This window comes from Uranotaenia lowii, chromosome 2, assembly GCF_029784155.1.
Source record: "Uranotaenia lowii strain MFRU-FL chromosome 2, ASM2978415v1, whole genome shotgun sequence".
NCBI lineage: Eukaryota > Metazoa > Arthropoda > Insecta > Diptera > Culicidae > Uranotaenia > Uranotaenia lowii.
The window spans coordinates 400,529,314-400,552,033 of NC_073692.1; the positions used below are offsets into that span (position 1 = coordinate 400,529,314).

Genomic DNA, 22,720 nt, shown 5'->3' on the forward strand with positions numbered 1-22,720 from the left:
TTAAGTTTACGGCACCTCCACCACCGCAGATGATCTGCCTACTTTATCAATGTCGTCGGTAATGCAGATCTGTTGACTGGATCTGTTGAAAATCGTGCCCCGCATTTCGCTAACAGCTCGTCGAATAACACTTTCTAGCGCCACGTTGAACTTCATGCAGGGTGGACCATCACCTTGTCGAAGCCCCCTACCTACCTACCTACCTAACCTAAGGGTCCGGCGCCGATTGACCGACGCATAGGGCTGAGATAAAAGATCTCCACTGCTGGCGATACGGAGCCAGCGTCTTCACTTGCTGCCAGCCAAGGTTCTCGTCAACTGTGCGGATTTCAGCGGCTAGACTTCGCCGCCACGAGCTTTTGGGCCTGCCTCTTCTTCGATGCCCTTCTGGATTCCAGTCAAGCGCCTCTCTGCAAATCTCGTTTTCATCTCTTCGCAGCGTGTGCCCAATCCATCTCCACTTACGTTCCCGAATCTTGATTTCTAGCGCCTTTTGGTGACACCGGCGATGAAGTTCAACGTTTGAGATCCAGTTGCCAGGCCACCAAGCGCGGATGATGTTCCGCAGGCAGCGATTCACAAAAACTCGCAAACGCAAATTGGGCTTTTCTGATGCGGGTTTCGATGTCCTTCTTGGTACCACCATCAGGCGTAATCTGGCTACCAAGATACTGAAAGCACTCCACTGTCTCAACCTGTTGTCCAGTTACCACGAAATTGGAACGATTTTCTGTGTTGATTTCCATCGACTTGGTCTTTCCGACATTGATTTTGAGACCTGCTGCCTTGGAGCTTTCGGTGAGGTCGTCGAGTTTGCTCTGCATGTCTTGTTGTGTTTGGGCGAGCAAAACAAAATAGTCTGCCAGGTCAAGGTCGTTCAGTCGAAGCCCATGCACGATTCAAATGAGCTCGACAATTCATCCGAAATCCGCACACAGCACTGTGTTCCATCCACCGTCGCGACGGTGGACGCGTCGTCTGGATCAGTCTGATCAGCTTACAGGAAAAGCCGTTCTCGTCCATGATTTTCCATAGCTCGTCACAGTCGATCGTGTCGTAGGCGGTTTTAAAGTCAATGAATAGACTTGGTGTTCGACTCGTATATACTCATCCGTATTCACACGCCGACTAACGACTACACCGACACCAGGCTTACAGGCTCCCTAAGTGGAATTCTGAGTTACGGAGGAGCCGCAACTTAGTTCGCAAAGCCCGTAAACGCTACCTTCGAGTCTGAACGGACCAAAACAAGTCAATGCTCTCAAGGCTAGAGATTGAATATTCGACTCTTCGCAACGCTAATATAATTCTAACATCGAGCGCTACGTGAAACAAGACCCTTCGACGTTATGGAAATACATCAATAGCCACCGCCTTACTAACTGTATACCATCATCTGTGACGCTGTGACTGTGACTGTATTCCATCATCAAGCACGCACATCGGAAAGCATCAAAGAGTCAGCTGACTTGTTTGCTGATTTTTTAGCAGCGTGTATAGCTCAGTCACTCCTGATTGTAACAATCTGTACTTTGATGCACTTCCTAGCTATGACATCAGTCTACCGCAACCCGTTTTCAGTGAACACGAAGTTCTAAAAGTGCTAAATTTTCTTGATCCCTCGAAAGGATCTGGGCCTGATGGGATTCAACATCACTTGTTGTAAAAATAGCTGCTTCGCTTGTCACACCGCTGTGCATGATTTTCAATCGATCGATCTCGGAAGGTACATTTCCTACTCCGTGGAAAATCGCATCAATCTCACCGATATCGATTCTTTGCTGCTTTTTCAAAGTGCTAGAAGTCCTGATATACGAGAGAATCTATTCAGCAGCTACTCCAATACTCGCCGATGTCCAGCACGGGTTCATCAAGAAACGATCAACCTTGACAAACCTAATGACATATGCCAGCTATTTGCATTCTGCAACAGGTAAAAAACTGCAAGTGGATTCGATATACGTAGGTTTCGACAAGGCTGTCTACAAAGTACCTTGATCGAAACTTGAATCGATATGGATTTCCCGAGTGGGCAACTAAATGGCTGTATTCGTATCTGCTTAATCTTCCAGCCAGGTTTTACAAACATTCGTGGGACTCACTCCTCCATGTTCGACATGCCGTCTGATGTTCCGCAGGGTAGTCATCTTGCACCGCTCATCTTCGTGATTTTTATTAACGAACTGGCAACTTTCCTTCAATCGCCGAAACTGCTGTTCGCAGATGATTAAAATCTACCGGACCATTGATTCGATATTGGATTGTGTTGCGCTTCAGAAGGACGTCGATCGATTATTAGTATGGTGCGGATTGCATGGTATGGAAGTTAACGCCGAAAAATGTAAGTGTATAAGCTTTTTCAGAACCAGAAGCTCTGTTGTCTACGACTACGGTTTGAGTGACACCTCTCTCGAAAGAGTAACCTTTATTAAAGACCTCGGAATAAATTTTGAGCTCTCATTTGTTCAACACACCGCGACCACAGCAGCCAAAGCCTTTGCTTATTGGTACGCAGTGTTTTGGAATATGCGGTACCAGTCTGGGCACCCTACTGTGGACCGCTGTGGACAGAGACAGCGAAAGACTCGAAAGGATTCAGAAAAAAAAATCCTCCGCTACGCACTGCGACGATTGCCATGGCAAGATCCCGCACGGTTACCACCTTATTCTGAGAGGTGTGCCTTGCTATCAATGACGTCTTTGAACCAAAGAAGAACTTTTCTACAGCGCACCTTCGTCTACAATATCTTGACAAATGCCGTTGACTGCCGCAATTGCTCCGGAAATTGAAAATATACGTTCCAGCACGTTGACTGCGCAATCAAACTATGTTTTGGCTGTCAAGAAGCAGGACAGTCTTCGGACAGAATCACCCCCTCTTTCGATGTTGTGAAGTTTTCAATGCTGTTTCTCACTTGTTTGACTATCATGTCACTAAATCTTAGTTTAAATGTGCAATCCGTGACGTCACCTAACTGAATTGCTACGTAATTTAATTATAAGTTCATCTTAAACAATCAGTCGGCTGTCGTATCTGATCCGCAGGCGACGAATATGTTGGCACGTCCCTCTTCAAATCTTGGACAACAGAATGACTCGTGTTCGGGTGTCTTATCCGCATCACCGCATGTCAGGCAGACCACATGTCCGAACCTGTGGTGATACTTCATGAAGCATCCATGACCAGTCAAGAATTGCGAAATGTATAAATACACTTCGACATTCTTTCTCTCCATCAACTTCCTCTTTCTGAGCTGTCTCACAGCTGCTGCCAGTTGGCTATGGAGATATCCCTGGCTCGTGTTCTTACGTTTTGCGTGCTTCTATTTTCGTAGCAATAGGATTCATCACCAATAAAACCGAGATGAGCATGACTCTCGCTACAACGCATGCAGCCTCCAACGGAACAGTGCGATATGCACTGATGACCGCAAATTCATTCGCTCCTGTACACTGTTCAGCTTCTGCTGGTTACATCGGATGTCAAGGTCGGATTAACAGGCCGCCTCTCAAATCGAAGGATTGATCAAACCACACTCGAAATCACCTTCTGCTGACTACTTCGGATCCCCGAGTTATTTGCCATTATCTACGTGAGTGCGGCCGTTCCTATTGCCGTTATCTTGCACACATATTCAACGTGCTTTTTAAAGTTGAGCCAGTCATCAACCATCACACCCGAATATTTAAGCTCGCGCTTCGATTTGATAGTTCATGATCCAACTGTAATCCTGCCTGTTTACGGTGAATCCTGGTTTTATATCAGGGCCATCTCGGTTTTGTGATGGGCCAACTGCAGTCAGCTCTCCATCGCTTCTACAACCTCTGAAGTTTTTACCTGGACGATTTCTATTGAGTAACCCGTCGTTAGTAGCACGACGTCGTCCGCGAAACCAATCATCTTTACTCCCTCTGGCAGGCTCAATGTCAGCACCCCATCATACGTAATATTCCACTGAACAAGGCCCAGTATCGACCCTTGCGGTACTCCAGCTCACGGCGCGGTATTAACGCTGCCCACGGGATACCGTCTGGACCCGGAGCCTTTTCCAGCTGAAAGGATTTCGCGATGTCGCGCAGTTTTTCCAACGATATTAACTCCTCCTCATTCGACCCCCAGTCGTACGGGACTTGTGGCCAGCTGTTGGCATTGTTTTTAGGGAACAGCTTACTCGTTATTTCCCTCAGTTTGTTGGGGTACATTTCAGGTGGTGCGCTGAAGCTTTTGTTTTTTGCCACGACTAACCTGTAGGCATCAGCCCACAGTCGGTCATTAGGCATCACGACAAAGTTTCCTTAAACATGCCTTTTTTACTTGCTTTAATAGCCTTGCAGAGTGTTGAAAAGCGGCCTGCGATCGTCTTTCTCTGTTTGAGTTCGTGCTCTCTACATGTTTCGCTTAGCGCGAAGGCAGCTGGCACGCAAATTCGCGATTTTCTCGGTCCACCAACGGTGAATGTGGGTTTCACAATGAGCTCTTGTCGTCATTGCTGTGCCACGAGCATGTGTGAGTACTTTCGTCAGGTTTCTCGCCGACAAGTTCGGCAGGTTTTGCTCCCACTTCAACACCTCGACAAAGACGTTCCGTTCGAATTGTTTCGTCTTCCAGTGTCGTTCACCTACCATTACCTCTCCTCTGCCTGACTGTACACTCTTACCCACACGATAGCGGATCGCTAAGAGTGTAGTCGTCACTCACCATTCAATAACTTGTTCATCTGGGACTAACGAATGTGATATCTATAATGGATTCACGTCCCTCTCTATGGTAGGTCCTAGTATTACCTACGTTCGTCAGGCCCGCATTCAGCCTTACAAGTGCTTCGAGTAGAATCTGTCTTCTGGCGTTTGTAAGGGAACTACCTATTACTGGGCCCACGCATTGAAATCCCCCGTGTGAGCACCGCGACTATCTTATCCATCGTAACGCTAAATTTCTCCAAGGTTCACCTCGGCGGAGCGTAGCAGCTATAGATGAAGATCCCATTGACTTTGGCTATCACGAAGTCTTGCTCATTCGATGTGACCACTTCTTGCATAGGAACCTTTCCTTTCAGAGCTCTATAATAGCGGTCTGCTACCGCTATTTTTAGCTTCTCTTCCACCGCCCTGAGTCGTACAAGCTTTTGTGCTTCGTGACAGTAGTTGACGTTGATTTGATTTGATTCCAAACCCTTGGTATCGCTGCTAGTGACTTTTGGTAGGCAGAGCACCTAGGGTTGCCAGTTACATGGTCGCCAGTGCCGCATCCCCAGCATAAGCCTCGTCTGTTTACTCCCTTGCAGTCAAGCGACTTGTGACCGTTCTCCACTCTTCGAAAGTAAACCAATCGGGGGTTAGAAGTTAGATTTCAAGAAGGTTCACAAATAAGAACCCATCTAATGCACGCTTGTGTACTTTTTTGGCATAAAGATTTTACCTATCGAAATTGGGAATGAAACCATTCTATGACTGTAATTTTCTAAATAATTCTCGTCTTAGCCGAAAAAAACATTGTAACTTACTCATGATCGAAGATGGTTTCCTTCTCCTTGACGTGGAACTTGTGCTCCTGGACGATCTTCTCGTAGTCGTTGATCCGTTCCTCCAGCATGTGATCGTGTGCCGCCAGGTGAGCATTCACCAAACATATGGTGCACCCATAAACGTTAAGCCGCACACTGACCGCTCCCTTGTTGCCCCAAATGCCACCCAGCCCGGTCCGGGTGTATTCCGTTTCGACCTGCCGTAGATGCAGCAAATGTTTCCGCCGGGCAAAGACGGAAAGCAGCAGACCCTGCATCTGTTCCGTTTTGATTACCACGTAGTCCCGCTCCTTGAGCAGTTCCTTGAACTTTTGCGTCCAAAGGTCATCCTTGAACAGATTGTAGAGGGTGTTCTGGGGCTGGGCATTGACCTCCTGCAGGCTATTGGAGGATGTATGGGAGTATGAGTCTACGGGGTGTTTTGTGTTTTTTTCAACTTACCCTATGACGAAGAAATCAGGGAGGTCTGAGTCCAGCTGTGATGATGACTCGATGCCCAACAATTTGTGGAGGGATAAGTTTTCCGGGAATTTTGTGCTCACATTCCATGTCACTATGTATATTCTGAAAGCAATCGAGAAAAGAAAACTGAGTTTTAGTTCAAAGAGGATGAAACGTGTAAAACGGGTAGTTTGGTATGTGTAGATGTTCCTCAAAATGAAAACTATTCTTCAATTTCATACTCAAGTATCTATGGAAAAATTTGTTTGCTTAGTTTGTTTTGAAAAACGCCTTCAAGTGCAATTAACTTGGGGTGCCGTTCGTTCATGCAAGTACCAACGTAATTGGCAACACCCTGTTGAAATCCTTGACCCACACATGAATGTGGAAGCGTTCCCCCCCTGGGTAGGCAAGTCGGCAGCGAGTCAGAATGATTTGATGATGATGAAGGGGTGGTTGGGGCGAACATTTTTCCGAGCTGACGAATTGAACTAGCCGGGCGCCGCCAGCGTGCTAAAGTATCCGTACGTATCGTATCCTACTTAGTGGCACCATTTCCAAACGTGGCAACGTCATAAACTTTAGCAAAAATAAAATTAATGCACTTGCTAGGCACTTACTTTAGCAGATCCCGCCATCATTGGAAGACAAGGCTGCCGGTCAACGAACCGTAAAATGCACAAAACTTTCAGCTGATTATTGGAGGTATACGAAAAGGCCTTAACTGAATCAAATTAAATTCTGGTTGTAATAAGTCGTTCAGTTAGTAAATACAGTACACTTATTTGGTTTTATTTTTTATTTTTCAATTTCAAGGTGTCGAACATTAGTTTAATTAAATTAATTATTGTTTGTCTATACATATAATTCTTCATCTTTTTAATAATGCTAATAAAAAAACATTATAAAAATAACTCAAAATTGACCGCACCTTTCCATGTGTTTTTATTATTTAGAGATATTTTACAGAAGTCACTCTCGTACAACATGAGCTATACCGTATTGGAAGGAGGCCAGGTCTACTTGTTTGTTATCCGATCCAGAAATTTATTTTCACTTTTGAAATGAGTAAAACCTTAGCTATTTCATTTTTTTTTTTTCAAATCAATCTTGAAAAAGCATGCTCAGCGGATTATCGACTGACCGCCTAAAATTTATATTGATTTGGGATTCTAAATTCCATGTATACCCGAGCTTATGTCGAATCTATAGCAAACAATAACCAATATGAGCTATAAAGAATACAATGATTGCATAATTTAGTATTGCATTTTCCCGATGGCAAAATTAGGTTTCATTGAATCATCAATATGTCGAAATATGATGCTTATCTAATACCTAAATTGTGATAGATAAAGCAGAAAAGTGAGATCAAAATGATAGTATGATTCTGAATTCAATTTTCTGTGGAGAAAAATCCGTTTTCATTAGGTGTTTAAATTTAAATCGAACTGAAAACAAACAGTAAATCAGCCTGCAGCCCGTGGTGTAGAAGATAGGCGTCAAGTTTTCTAAGCAAACGGTAATGAGATTGAATCCCGGTCACCGGCATACATTGTGAAGGGTGTCCACGATGAAATTGCCACACACAAAATTGATTCGCAAAATTCGAGTTTTCATCTGGTTGCCATCAAATTTTCAGGGCTTGAAAAATAACTATTAAACTTTATTTTACCATTTTACTCGTATTTTATTTACAGTCCATATGATTCTGCACAACCTGTGAATCAACCGTTTTTTGCATGTATTTAAGCCCATACTTTCTTCAGTTCCTTGACTGTATTCACTGCCTTAGGTCGTTTAAGAAGGTGCTGCTTCATAATTGCCCAGTATTTCTCGATGGGGCGGAGCTCCGGAGTGTTGGGAGGATTGAACATTTTCGGCACGAGTAGCGGCATGAGGCGAAATTCGGCCAGAAGATTTTCGAGACGTTGTGGGCCTCCAGGAGAGGAAGCAGCCGCTACTTGAGGTACTCTTTCATGTCCGTTTATCGTGTCCTGGGTCACGAAAGGTGCACTGCGCTTCCCGCACGTGCATATGCCGGGGATCTGTTTGAAGTCGGCCTTCACATATATTTCGTCGTCCATGAGCATTCATATTTCGTCAGCATTTTGAAGTACAACTTCCTGGCACGTGTTTTGGCGGAATTGTTCTGCTTCTCGCCGCGATTAGTGGCCTTTGATACCTTGAACTTTCGAATCCCAGACTTCTGGACAAAACTTCGGCTTCGGTACAGCTTCTTAGCCACATCCCGAACGGAGGCGTTCGGGTTTTGGTAGAGCTTATACATGCAAAGTATGTTTAAAAGAGTTTTGAGAGTTTACATAAAATGGAACAGTTTTGTGGAACATACTTAGTAAACATATTTAGGCTGAAACGAGATATATTGAAAAAACTAAGAAAAAATAGCTGTTTTCAAACAACTGTTTCTTCATAGTTCGGTTGAGTTCCGTTGATGTTTTCGTTGCATTGAGAGCAGGTAGGTCTTACGTTTATAAAAATGTTTAGTTTTCAACGTTAAACCGTTTATTTTTTACAATCATAGCTAGTGTTTTTCAATGGTTTCGATCGATTTGTTTTGTAGATGTCAAATCACTTTTCATTCAATGCTTTTGCATACGTTTGTTTGTAATTTAAACGCCAGCATCGATAAAAAAAAATCACTTCGATAGAAAAATTAAATTTCTGAAAACGCCTTTAATACTCGAGATAGGCAACCGAATGAGCAAAAATAAGTAGAATGTAGAAACCTCAACATTCACTTCGATTAATTGAAGACATGTAAAATAAAAGATGAATGTCATTCAACATATTCGCAGATACAAAACATTCTTCAAAAAACCAATTACAATCTCAAAATCAATTATGTTTTTTGTTCTTCTAATTGCTCAGTTCCAAATTTTAAAGGGTTTTAATAAAATATCAACCAAATTTGATAAATAATTTTTAAAATTTCATTATACTTGTCTTCAGAAAAATTCCTTTTTAATTCATATCCAGCAAAAATAATATATTATAATTATTTTAATTTTTTGAGCTCCTTTTTTGGATCGACCATGATTTTGAAAATCATTTATGAAATGTGAAAAAAATTATTCGAAGATAGCAACTTTTAAGCTTAATTTTGATCTTTAATGTTTTTTTTTAATTTGTGTATTCTTTGTACTTTCCAAATTTGATTTTACACATATCAAATTTGGAATTATTTATTTCTTACTAGTTTTTTATTGCTCAGTAAATCTCATTTGGAATTTTTAAAAAAGTAGGTTTTTTTACGATATAAATTTTAACGATGATTTGAACAAATACGATTTATTTCGAATATTACATGTTATAATAATAATAAATTTCGAAAATAAATTTTAGTTGACTTTATTTTGATACCAGGAAAAGTTTAATAAAAAAAACTTCAACTCTGACTTCGAACACTAAACAGCCGATAAATAGAAAAATCTGTATTCACATTTCGCAAAAAATAGCTAGATATTAATTTGATGTTCTCTTTTTGTCAATTTTTCCGATTTCGGCATAATACGAGAACTTTGACAATTTTGAATATTTAAAACCAATGGAATTTTTGAAGTTTCACAAAGTATCAGTCAAATCGTGTTGTGTCTTCAACAAAATTGTTAAGTGAGTAATCAAATACCGTAAACTGTGGGAACTTTGATCAACATGAAATTTTTGCAGATAATCTGCATCTGCAGATAACTAAATCTAAAGTTAAAATATCTGAAAACTGTTTTCTACGTTTGGAAGCCTTTAAATAGAGTTTCAAATAGGTTTGTAGTTGGAGATTTTCTATACTACTAAAAATGTAATTTTAAAGTTTCAAAATATCTGTTTTTTCAAAGGCTCACAAACAAACACCTCTTCTGATAAAATAAAAACCATTTAGAAGCAAATGGGTTATTTTATGTGAAAAGTTCAACTTTTTTCCTTAGTATGGTTTAGCTTTAATGTTATTTTTATGGTCATTCTGTGATAATTTTTAGATATTTAAAAAAAAACGGATTTTCTAAAGGCAAAAAGGCATTCTAGAATGATGGCAGAAATAGTTGTGATTTTATTTAATAATGTTTGAGGGCCTCAGAGCCAAAGGGGTATAAGCGACCGAATGGTCGATTTTGAGTTTATAATACCAAACAATTCTTCATATTTCAAACTATATTTGATGATTTTTTTTTTCAGATGTTTTGAATTTTTTTACATACTTTTACGTTTTAAAGAAAAATAAAAAAATTACAAAAAAAATATATGGAAAATTGCCCAGAACAACTTAAAAGCCTGTTTTCTCGAAATAAGCTTCCATGCACTTATACACCTTTGGCTCCAAGGGCCTCATTTCTAAAAAAAATGAATTAAATTCCTTCGAAGCATTGTATTTCGAAACCAAAAAATATCTAGAAAAGATCTGAATTCCTGATAAGCTGCAAAATTGTAAATAGATTCAAAAATTGTGTTTATTTTTTATGCAGGTTGTTTAGGTGATCAGTTATGAAAGATCGATTTAACTCAAAAGTGATGAATTTTAAATTAGTTTTTGAACAAAACCTATAGGGTAGTTTTTCTTATGTATGAGAAATTTTTTATTTATATTCTTTTTATTTCTAAAGAAACTTGTATGGTTTGTTTCATGTTTTCTGAAATTTCTGCAGTTAGTTTAGTTCTGGTTTGAACGAGATTTCAATTTTTATATTTATTTCGTATTCATTTTATGGCGTTCCTGAAATATTGAAAATTGTGCTGCCTTAAATGAATTTTTAACTAATTTTATATCTAAGAATAAGAAATTTTTTTTTGAATAATTTTAAATAAATTGCCAAACATTAATATGGATTTCAAACTTTTAGTCTGTTTTTGTATTTATTTATTTACTACCATTTTCTAATCATAATTTTTAAGAAATTTATTGATGTTATCTTTTTTTAATATTTGTATGATTTTTTGAGTATCAAGATCTCATTAAATTTTATATTTGAAACCACCCCTAGACATTATCTCCCTGTGAACAACGATGCAATCTAATACCTACATCTATGTAGACATGCTATACCGAAGAAAGTTACTACAGTGTCCTCGATGTTGCCGATCAAAAACTCAAACGTAGAAGAGTTTTTGAAAGGCAACATCGAGGACATCTTGCAAAGCTTTAAGATTACAAATTAGATGATAGATAGATGATGATGGCCCTCCACTTTCCCCCGTACACGGGATCTTGGGCTGGATTATCTTGTAAGATATTATTTTGATAGTCTCCTCATGTTTGGTCGATTTTCGAGTTGCAGAAAAAGCAGATAAAAAAGGCAATGATGGACGTACATGGGAATACAAATTAAACAAATACTGTTAGATTATATTATCAGTTTTGAGCCTAGCCTTAGCACTTCAAATTAGGTATTTCTCAATCATAACATCTTTGGATTACGAACTATAACAGATTTTAAAAACTTCTCATGATCTGTAATGAATAAAAAAAAAAAACTACTTTAGTATATCGTAAAACTGTTGAATGGCAGCTCGCTACAACTAGCTAATCAAGAACGCAACAAAAAAAAAAAACAAACATAATTTTTATTTCATCACTGTTTTGCTAGAACGTTCTTTGAAGTAAGGGTGGTTAGATTGAATAAAGTCGGACTGTAGGAAAAAACATGTTTTTCCTAAATTATGCGGGTGCTCCAGACAAGAAATGTCAGTTCATAAAAGCTTAGATCAGTTCTCGAAGCTCACTTGAACTCTAAATTCTTGGCTGAAACATTTACAGTAATCAAGACTAGGAGGTAAAATTTGGCAAGTCACGTCACTTCACAGAATAAGGTTCAACCTTTTCATAAATTCACTGACTCGTTTTCTAATGAGCTTCAGTCAATATTGTTGAAAATTTTTAAATTTATTGTTCAAAAATCATTCACTTCATTTTTCACATTTATCAGTATTTTTTTCATCAACGAAAGAAGATAAAAACAGTACTCAGCATCATTACATTTTCACATAATTACCTTTTCACCATCGGTTTCGGAGGTACAACGGCGTTGTTGGAATCATTTTTTTGACCCCGAAAAGACTTTCTCCTGCGCTTGGACGATTTTCGGTGAAACATTTTCAATTTTACAGTAACAGTGGACTTTTCAGAATCCTAAAGTTCTTTGAATAAAAAAAAATTAAATCTCGAACAATCACTATGGCTTCTAATCGAACCGAACTGTTGGAAGTATCGATTTGTTTTGATACTGTAACTACTTTCTTTGCAGGAGCGCGCGCGCGCGAATGTTTTACTAGAAAGCAAAAACGCCAGACGGCCAGACGCGAAAGCACAAAACCAACTGACCGACTGACTTACTGCTCACTTACTACTGGGGGCTATCTTCAGACCCCCGTGCATGGTTTGAACCTGAATTGTCTGAAGAAATTACCAACCTGCTTACTCGAAAGCGAGCAATGAATGGTATTTGAAGTTTGCCTCGGTACAAGTGGGCCGAAGGGATTTGATTTTCCTTTATTAATTCAAGTGTTAATTGAAAAATCATGTAAAAATTAAAAACGTTCATATAGAAAATCAATTTTTGAAAAAGATAATAAATTCTGATAAGACATTTTTGAGGTTCGTTATAAGTCAGAACAGATTTATCACAAAAAAAAACCTTAATGGTCGACCTGTATACTTCATTAAATTTTATAATCTTACTCTTACCACCCTCTTTTAACAAAAAAAAATGCAGATTTAAGTCTTTCAAATGACAACGGCAAAACTTGAGAAGAAAAGCAAATTCTTTTTTCAACTTTTACTAGGGAAAACTAGGTCCGTTGAACCCGATTCGCCTCATACAGAAACAAATGTTCCGACAACAAGCATGGTTGAAGTTTTGTTTTACACCAGTAGATAGTGATAGTTTCAAGCGCAGTTTGTTTGGAAACATAATGATACGGATAAGGTTAGTGGATTTATTTTTGGAATTTAATTAACTGGGAAAGTTGAAATTGAAAAAAAAAAACTACGCAATTAAGCTATGAAGTTACAGAAAGCTTTGTAGAAGATTAATAAAAAATAATTTAATCGTTTTGAATACCAAAGAGGGGAAAAAATCGGTACCCTTGTAGAGTGAATATTCTTATTAATCAGGAAATTTGACAATCTAATATGTAGTAGCTCAGAATATTGATATCATCAGACTAAACATTTAAAACCAAAAATGAATCCTTCTACCCTACGTCAATCTAAGAAATACGAAAGAAGGCGCCACGAGTTGATCGTATGCTTTTGACACGGAATAAATTGGTTCTGCGTGAGGAGATTAAGAAATAAACTGCCCACACGTCAGCTGTTTAATATTTAATACCTTTCCACCCGTAGAACAGTATCGACATTTTTATCGTTCTCATTATTTGAAATAATTATTATTGACTTTGTTTTCCTTTAAGTAAACTCATACAAAATCGATTGATTTAAATACACATACTTAATTTAAAAATTAAAAAAAAAAATCTGCAGAATCACCTTATCTTTAAAGAAGTTCACTTAAGAAATCATCTAAATCGTAAAATTCGATTTACGTTTACATCAAGTACCGATCAAACGAGCTGTCATTGCGCAACACAATTTCGGCCGGCGAATCCGAACTTATGCTCTTGACGAGTGAGATCCTCACGTGTGCAATGTGTAGCACCAGCTAAGACCAGCCCAGATAATATATACGGTCAGCTGAGCGTGAAACAATAAAATGCAGCTGAAAATGTGCTGGAAAATGCAAACAGAACAGACTTGTTATGACTTTTGTTGCGTGTAAGTCTTCAAACAAAGAATTCTATCCGGAACAGAGCAACGTTAATAGAACAAGGTAATAAATATGTGAGCAGTTGCAAATCAATTTAAATTAAAATCAAAACCAGATACACGATAACAGAAATTGACTAAATCAGAACATATCTGGTAAAAATGATGGATTGGAAATAAAATGTTTAAAATTAAAAAAACATCGAGATGCAAATGTCATAAATGTCACAAACATCAAACATATAAAAAAGGTAAAAAATGTCACGAATGTCACAATTGTCAAAAATGAAAAAAAATGACAAGAATGTCCAAATCAAAACTATGAAGGAATTGTATGTGTAAAGAATGAAATGAATGCCATCTATTGTTAATGTCAAAACAGTCAAAATTATCAAAATTGTCAAAATTGTCAAAATTGTCAAAATTGTCGAAATTGTAAAAAATGTCAAAATTGTCACAAATGTCAAAATTGTCGAAATTGTCAAAATTGTCAAAATTGTCAAAATTGTCAAAATTGTCAAAATTATCAAAATTGTCAAAATTGAAAAATTGTCAAAATTGTCGAAATTATCAAAAGTGTCAACATTGTCAAAACTGTCAAAATTGTCAAAATTGTCAAAATTGTCAAAATTGTCAAAATTGTCAAAATTGTCAAAATTGTCAAAATTGTCGAAATTGTCAAAATTGTCAAAATTGTCAAAATTGTCAAAGTTGTTAAAATTGTCAAAATTGTCATAATTGTCAAAATTGTCAAAATTGTCAAAATTGTCAAAATTGTCAAAATTGTCAAAATTGTCAAAATTGTCAAAACTGTCAAAATTGTCAAAATTGCCAAAATGTTCAAAATTGTCAAAAATTTTCAGAACTGTCAAAATTGTCAAAATTGTCAAAATTGTCAAAATTTTGAAAACTGTCAAAATTATCAAAATTGTCAAAATTATCAAAATTGTCAAAATTATCAAAATTGTCGAGATTGTCAAAATTGTCAATATTGACAAAATTGGAAAATTGACAAAATTGACAAAAATGACCAATTTGACAAAATCGACAAAATTGACAAAACTGACAAAACTGACAAAAATGACAAAAATGACAAAAATGACAAAAATGACAAAAATGACAAAAATGAAAAAAATGACAAAAATGTCAAAAATTGTCAAAATTGTCAAAATTGTCAAAATTGTCAGAATTGTCAAAATTGTCAAAATTGGCAAAATTGTCAAAATTGTCAAAATTGTCAAAATTGTCAAAATTTTCAAAAATGTTAAAGTTGTCAAAATAATCAAAATTGTCCAAAATGACAGAAATCAAGACAACAATGACAAAAAATAACCAAAATAACAAAAATGACAAAAATTACAAAAATTACAAAAATGACAAAAGTGACAAAAAGACAAAAATAACAAAAATGACAAAAATGACAAAAATGGAAAAAATGAGGAAAATGACAAAAATGACAAAAATGATAAAAATGACAAAAATGACAAAAATGACAAAAATGACAAAAACGACAAAAATGACAAAAATGTCAAAAATGACAAAAATGTCAAAAATGACAAAAATGACAAAAATGTCAAAAAAGATAAAAACGACAAAAATGACAAAAACGACAAAAATGTCAAAATGACAAAAATGACAAAAATGACAAAAATGACAAAAATGACAAAAATGACAAAAATGAGCAAAATGACAAAAATGACAAAAATGACAAAAATGACAAAAATGACAAAAATGACAAAAATGACAAAAATGACAAAAATGACAAAAATGACAAAAATGACAAAAATGACAAAAATTACAAAAATGACAAAAATGACAAAAATGACAAAAATGACAAAAATGACAAAAATGACAAAAATGACAAATAGACAAAAATGACAAAAATAACATAAATGATAAAAATGAACAAAATGAAAAAAATGTCAAAAATGCTTAAAATGTCAAAAATGACAAAAATGACAAATATGTCAAAAATGTCAAAAATGTCATTTATGTCAAAAATGTCACAAATGTCAAAAATATCATACATGTCAAAAATGTCAAAAATGTCAAAAATGTCAAAACTGTCAAAAATGTCAAAAATGTCAAAAATGTCAAAAATTGCAAAAATGGCAAGAATAACAAAAATGACAACAAAGACAAAAAATGAAAAAAATGTCAAAAATTTCAAAAATTTCAAAAATGTCAAAAAGTCAAAAATGTCAAAAAAGTCAAAAATGTTAAAAAAGTAAAAAATGTTCAACATGTCAAACATGTCAAAAATGGCAAAAAAGTCAAAAATTACAAAAATGTCTAAATGTCAAAAGTATCTGAAGTGTCAAAAATGGAAAAAAAATGGTTAAAAATGGTTTAAAACGGCAAAAATGTAGAAATGACATAAATGTCATAAATATCAATATTGTAGAATATTTCAAAATCGACAAGATTTACGAAAAAGACAATACTTATAAAAACGTCAAAAATGAAAAAAATAACATAATGACAACATGACTAAATGAAAAAAAAACTATTTATCATTCAGGGAATATCAACTGGAGTTTGGAAATCTTAAAACCTATTCGATTTTTCAATAAGCATAATTTACGGTAAATTTAGAATTCTGACTCAAATCTAAATATTTTGGACATTGCTGCGTTAAAAAGAATCGTTCCCTAGGGCAGCTCTCGGTTCACCATCAAAGGAAAAGTCATTCAACCGACAAAAAAAAGGCAAGAATATCGGAAAAACTGATCAATAAGAGGTTTATTTTTCTGCTGCTGCTTCTCCGTACAATCGAAAGGATTTTTACCTTCGACCCTTCACGTTTCGTTTGGTTTTGTTTTGTTTTACTAATGGGCCAATAAATCAATGCTATGGTGGCTTTACATGGCTTAGAGAAAGGTTTAGTGCAAGTATTAACTTTTGATGTAGATCTCAAACAGGGTTTTAGACGGGAATTGAAGTTTGTGTTTAAATATATATAAAAAAAAATTTGTCCTACCGGTTGACTTCTAAGGGTATAAATTTCTAAACATATGAACTTTGTCCCATTGATTGCTGTAATTCAGTCATATTCCAGGGAAAAAGTTGACAACACACATGCAACCTATAAAAAACGGTAGCTAATTGAAGGGTGTTGTTCGTCCATGATTCGGATCAAAAGTGCACCTCGGAGCTGCACCAATCGATAAATATTTGGGTTAAAGGCAAAATGCGGGTAGAGGCGTTACTATGTACAAGTCGATGTTTTGTCGACAGATTGTCACCATTGAATTATTAAACGATTTCCAAGGAACGCATAATTAAATTTAACTGGAATACATTTACAGCTTGCCACTTTCGTCGATGTGATTGTAAACATTTTACTTAGAAATATCAGAAGTAATAACGAATTTAACAGATCTACGATAACAAATAATAGCTTCATGAGCCCACATTTACTAAAACTGGGGCACCAATCCAAATTTGCAAATTATTTTCTTTTAACACCCCTATGGTTTGACTTATAAACATGTCATGATTCGAACAAAAAGTTGAAAATTTTCCTGGCAGCATATTTTACATCATAGAAAATGTTTTTCTGTTTTAAATCAAAATTATTCGTTTCTGTTAGAATAACTGCATTTCATAACCTAGTCTTCAATTATGTCATAGCGAAGTATTTTCTATTAACGTCCTTTTTCCCGTCTGCGTTATGAGAGATTACACTATCTACGTTTACATATTTTCAATATACAACTATCGCACTCGATATCTCTCAACATCGTGTGTACTTTAGTGCTTGATCGAATCAATTATCACACACACGATAACAAAGATAAGCGCGTTTTTATTGCGAATTATTTGAGGCATTAACGGGCTTCAATTTTATTGTTGTAAATATCTATGACAAGTATCGAGAGACGCATCTTGTACATGATATATATAGTTTGTGCTCAATTGCGTAAGTAAACATTTGCTTACGAACAAGGTTAACAAACTTGTCAGGTCTCCAGTTAATCCGTCCAGATTTATCGATTTTATGAAGATTTTCGAGAGGAAAACTCCCTAAAAATTAAGACAGTTTTCACTAAATGTGGACAAATTATCATGCAATATTCAAGAATAATCTGCAGCATAATGATATTTTGAAAATATGTAGGTAGTTGCAACGCCAAGTTGCTAAAGATAAAACATGCTAGCTCCAAAACATTTATGTTTACCTGATGCTAGTTAAGCCATCTGCGAGGCTGCAATCGATTTTCTTCTATAAATACGTTCTGAATAGGTAATACGTATTCTGAACGCACCGCCTTGATTTGAATTGACGAACGAAGGAAGAGTGCCCATAAAAGGAGGGATTTAAAAAGTAATTACAGCATCAAAGTTATTCTCGGAAATCACAGTCCGGCTTTTATTCTGATTCTGGAATTATTTTGAAAAAAAAAAAACTGATTGAAAATCAGTGGCTTAAATAAATATAACAGAATCGTTTTCTGAAGAAATACAATAAAATTTTGTCAAATGTGTCATTTTTGGAATTTTTGTGACTTTTGTAATTTTTGTCATTTTGCCATTTTTGCCAATTTTGGCATTTTTGCAAATTTTGCCATTTTTGCCATTTTTGTCATTTTTGTCATTTTTGTCATTTTTTGTCATTTTTGTCATTTTTGTCATTTTTGTCATTTTTGTCATTTTTGTCATTTTTGTCATTTTTGTCATTTTTGTCATTTTTGTCATTTTTGTCATTTTTGTCATTTTTGTCATTTTTGTCATTTTTGTCATTTTTGTCATTTTTGTCATTTTTGTCATTTTTGTCATTTTTGTCATTTTTGTCATTTTTGTCATTTTTGTAATTTTTGTCATTTTTGTCATTTTTGTCATTTTTGTCATTTTTGTCATTTTTGTCATGTTTGTCATTTTTGTCATTTTTGTCATTTTTGTCATTTTTGTCATTTTTGTCATTTTTGTCATTTTTGTCATTTTTGTCATTTTTGTCATTTTTGTCATTTTTATAATTTTTGTCATTTTTGTCATTTTTGTCATTTTTGTCATTTTTGTCATTTTTGTCATTTTTGTCAATATGGTCATTTTGGTCATTTTTGTCATTTTTGTCATTTTTGTCATTTTTGTCATTTTTGTCATTTTTGTCATTTTTGTCATTTTTGTCATTTTTGTCATTTTTGTCATTTTTGTCATTTTTGTCATTTTTGTCATTTTTGTCATTTTTGTCATTTTTGTCATTTTTGTCATTTTTGTCATTTTTGTCATTTTTGTCATTTTTGTCATTTTTGTCATTTTTGTCATTTTTGTCATTTTTGTCATTTTTGTCATTTTTGTCATTTTTGTCATTTTTGTCATTTATGTCATTTTTGTCATTTTTGTCATTTTTGTCATTTTTGTCATTTTTGTCATTTTTGTCAATTTGATCATTTTTGTCATTTTTGTCATTTTTGTCATTTTTGTCATTTTTGTCATTTTTGTCATTTTTGTCATTTTTGTCATTTTTGTCATTTTTGTCATTTTTGTCATTTTTGTCATTTTTGTTATTTTTGTCATTTTTGTCATTTTTGTCATTTTTGTCATTTTTGTCATTTTTGTCATTTTTGTCATTTTTGTCATTTTTGTCATTTTTGTCATTTTTGTCATTTTTGTCATTTTTGTCATTTTTGTCATTTTTGTCATTTTTGTCATTTTTGTCATTTTTGTCATTTTTGTCATTTTTGTCATTTTTGTCATTTTTGTCATTTTTGTCATTTTTGTCATTTTTGTCATTTTTGTCATTTTTGTCATTTTTGTCATTTTTGTCATTTTTGTCATTTTTGTCATTTTTGTCATTTTTGTCATTTTTGTCATTTTTGTCATTTTTGTCATTTTTGTCATTTTTGTCATTTTTGTCATTTTTGTCATTTTTGTCATTTTTGTCATTTTTGTCGTTTTTGTCATTTTTGTCATTTTTGACAGTTTTGTCATTTTTGTCATTTTTGTCGTTTTTGTCATTTTTGTCATTTTTGTCATTTTTGTCATTTTTGTCATTTTTGTCATTTTTGTCATTTTTGTCATTTCTGTCATTTTTGTCATTTTTGTCATTTTTGTCATTTTTGTCATTTTTGTCATTTTTTTCATTTTTGTCATTTCTGTCATTTTTGTCATTTTTGCCATTTTTGTCATTTTTGTCATTTTTGTAATTTTTGTAATTTTTGTAATTTTTGTAATTTTTGTAATTTTTGTAATTTTTGTAATTTTTGTAATTTTTGTAATTTTTGTAATTTTTGTAATTTTTGTAATTTTTGTAATTTTTGTAATTTTTGTAATTTTTGTAATTTTTGTAATTTTTGTAATTTTTGTAATTTTTGTAATTTTTGCAATTTTTGCAATTTTTGTAATTTTTGTAATTTTTGTAATTTTTGTAATTTTTGTAATTTTTGTAATTTTTGTAATTTTTGTAATTTTTGTAATTTTTGTAATTTTTGTAGTTTTTGTAATTTTTGTAATTTTTGTAATTTTTGTAATTTTTGTCATTTTTGTCATTTTTGTCATTTTTGTCATTTTTGTCATTTTTGTCATTTTTGTCATTTTTGTCATTTTTGTCATTTTTGTCATTTTTGTCATTTTCGTCATTTTTGTCATTTTTGTCATTTTTGTCATTTTTGTCATTTTTGTCATTTTTGTCATTTTTGTCATTTTTGTCATTTTTGTCATTTTTGTCATTTTTGTCATTTTTGTCATTTTTGTCATTTTTGTCATTTTTGTCATTTTTGTCATTTTTGTCATTTTTGTCATTTTTGTCATTTTTGTCATTTTTGTCATTTTTGTCATTTTTGTCATTTTTGTCATTTTTGTCATTTTTGTCATTTTTGTCATTTTTGTCATTTTTGTCATTTTTGTCATTTTGTCATTTTTGTCATTTTTGTCATTTTTGTCATTTTTGTCATTTTTGTCATTTTTGTCATTTTTGTCATTTTGTCACTTTTGTCATTTTTGTCATTTTGTCATTTTGTCATTTTTGTCATTTTTGTCATTTTTGTCATTTTGTCATTTTTGTCATTTTTGTCATTTTTGTCATTTTTGTCATTTTTGTCATTTTTGTCATTTTTGTCATTTTTGTCATTTTTGTCATTTTTGTCATTTTGTCATTTTTGTCATTTTTTGTCATTTTTGTCATTTTTGTCATTTTTGTCATTTTTGTCATTTTTGTCATTTTTGTCATTTTTGTCATTTTTGTCATTTTTGTCATTTTTGTCATTTTTGTCATTTTTGTCATTTTGTCATTTTTGTCATTTTTGTCATTTTGTCATTTTTGTCATTTTTGTCATTTTGTCATTTTTGTCATTTTTGTCATTTTTGTCATTTTTGTCATTTTTGTCATTTTTGTCATTTTTGTCATTTTTGTCATTTTTGTCATTTTTGTCATTTTGTCATTTTGTCATTTTTGTCATTTTTGTCATTTTTGTCATTTTTGTCATTTTTGTCATTTTTGTCATTTTTGTCATTTTTGTCTAATTTGTCATTTTTGTCATTTTTGTAATTTTTGTAATTTTTGTAATTTTTGTAATTTTGTAATTTTTGTAATTTTTGTAATTTTTGTAATTTTTGTAATTTTTGTAATTTTTGTAATTTTTGTAATTTTTGTAATTTTTGTAATTTTTGTAATTTTTGTAATTTTTGTAATTTTTGTAATTTTGTAATTTTTGTAATTTTTGTAATTTTTGTAATTTTTGTAATTTTTGTAATTTTTGTAATTTTTGTAATTTTTGTAATTTTTGTAATTTTTGTAATTTTTGTAATTTTTGTAATTTTGTAATTTTTGTAATTTTTGTAATTTTTGTAATTTTGTAATTTTTGTCATTTTTGTCATTTTGTCATTTTGTCATTTTGTCATTTTTGTCATTTTTGTCATTTTTGTCATTTTTGTCATTTTTGTCATTTTTGTCATTTTTGTCATTTTGTCATTTTTGTCATTTTTGTCATTTTTGTCATTTTTGTCATTTTTGTCATTTTTGTCATTTTTGTCATTTTTGTCATTTTGTCATTTCTTGTCATTTTGTCATTTTGTCATTTTTGTCATTTTGTCATTTTGTCATTTTTGTCATTTTTGTCATTTTTGTCATTTCTGTCATTTTTGTCATTTTTGTCATTTTTGTCATTTTTGTCATTTTTGTAATTTTGTAATTTTTGTAATTTTGTAATTTTTGTAATTTTGTAATTTTTGTAATTTTTGTAATTTTTGTAATTTTTGTAATTTTTGTAATTTTTGTAATTTTTGTAATTTTTGTAATTTTTGTAATTTTTGTAATTTTTGTAATTTGTGTAATTTTTGCAATTTTTGTAATTTTGTAATTTTGTAATTTTTGTAATTTTTGTAATTTTTGTAATTTTTGTAATTTTTGTAATTTTTGTAGTTTTTGTAATTTTTGTAATTTTTGTAATTTTTGTAATTTTTGTAATTTTTGTAATTTTTGTAATTTTTGTCATTTTTGTCATTTTTGTCATTTTTGTCATTTTTGTCATTTTTGTCATTTTTGTCATTTTTGTCATTTTTGTCATTTTTGTCATTTTTGTCATTTTTGTCATTTTTGTCATTTTTGTCATTTTTGTCATTTTGTCATTTTTGTCATTTTTGTCATTTTTGTCATTTTTGTCATTTTTGTCATTTTTGTCATTTTTGTCATTTTTGTCATTTTTGTCATTTTTGTCATTTTTGTCATTTTTGTCATTTTTGTCATTTCTGTCATTTTTGTCATTTTTGTCATTTCTGTCATTTTTGTCATTTTTGTCATTTTTGTCATTTTGTCATTTTGTCATTTTTGTCATTTTGTCATTTTTGTCATTTTTGTCATTTTTGTCATTTTTGTCATTTTTGTCATTTTTGTCATTTTTGTCATTTTTGTCATTTTTGTCATTTTTGTCATTGTCATTTTGTCATTTTTGTCATTTTTGTCATTTTTGTCATTTTTGTCATTTTTGTCATTTTTGTCATTTTTGTCATTTTTGTCATTTTTGTCATTTTTGTCATTTTTGT

General features: G+C 33.3%; 1 protein-coding gene across 9 annotated transcripts in view; it reads right to left on the reverse strand.

Moving 5' to 3' along the window:
• Positions 1-22,720, reverse strand: part of LOC129744370 (phosphatidylinositol 4,5-bisphosphate 5-phosphatase A) — a 62,488-nt gene that overhangs the window by 17,312 nt on the left and 22,456 nt on the right. For 6 of the 9 annotated variants that reach the window (XM_055736863.1, XM_055736861.1, XM_055736858.1 and 3 more), the window contains exons 3-4: positions 5,967-6,089; positions 5,505-5,906 (exon numbers count right to left, since the gene is read on the reverse strand). In XM_055736863.1, coding sequence (XP_055592838.1) covers positions 5,505-5,906; positions 5,967-6,089 — 525 coding nt within the window. Of the gene's footprint in view, positions 1-5,504; positions 5,907-5,966; positions 6,090-11,968; positions 12,196-22,720 lie in introns of those variants that run through there. The other 3 variants (XM_055736856.1, XM_055736864.1, XM_055736865.1) reach the window with 3 other exon arrangements.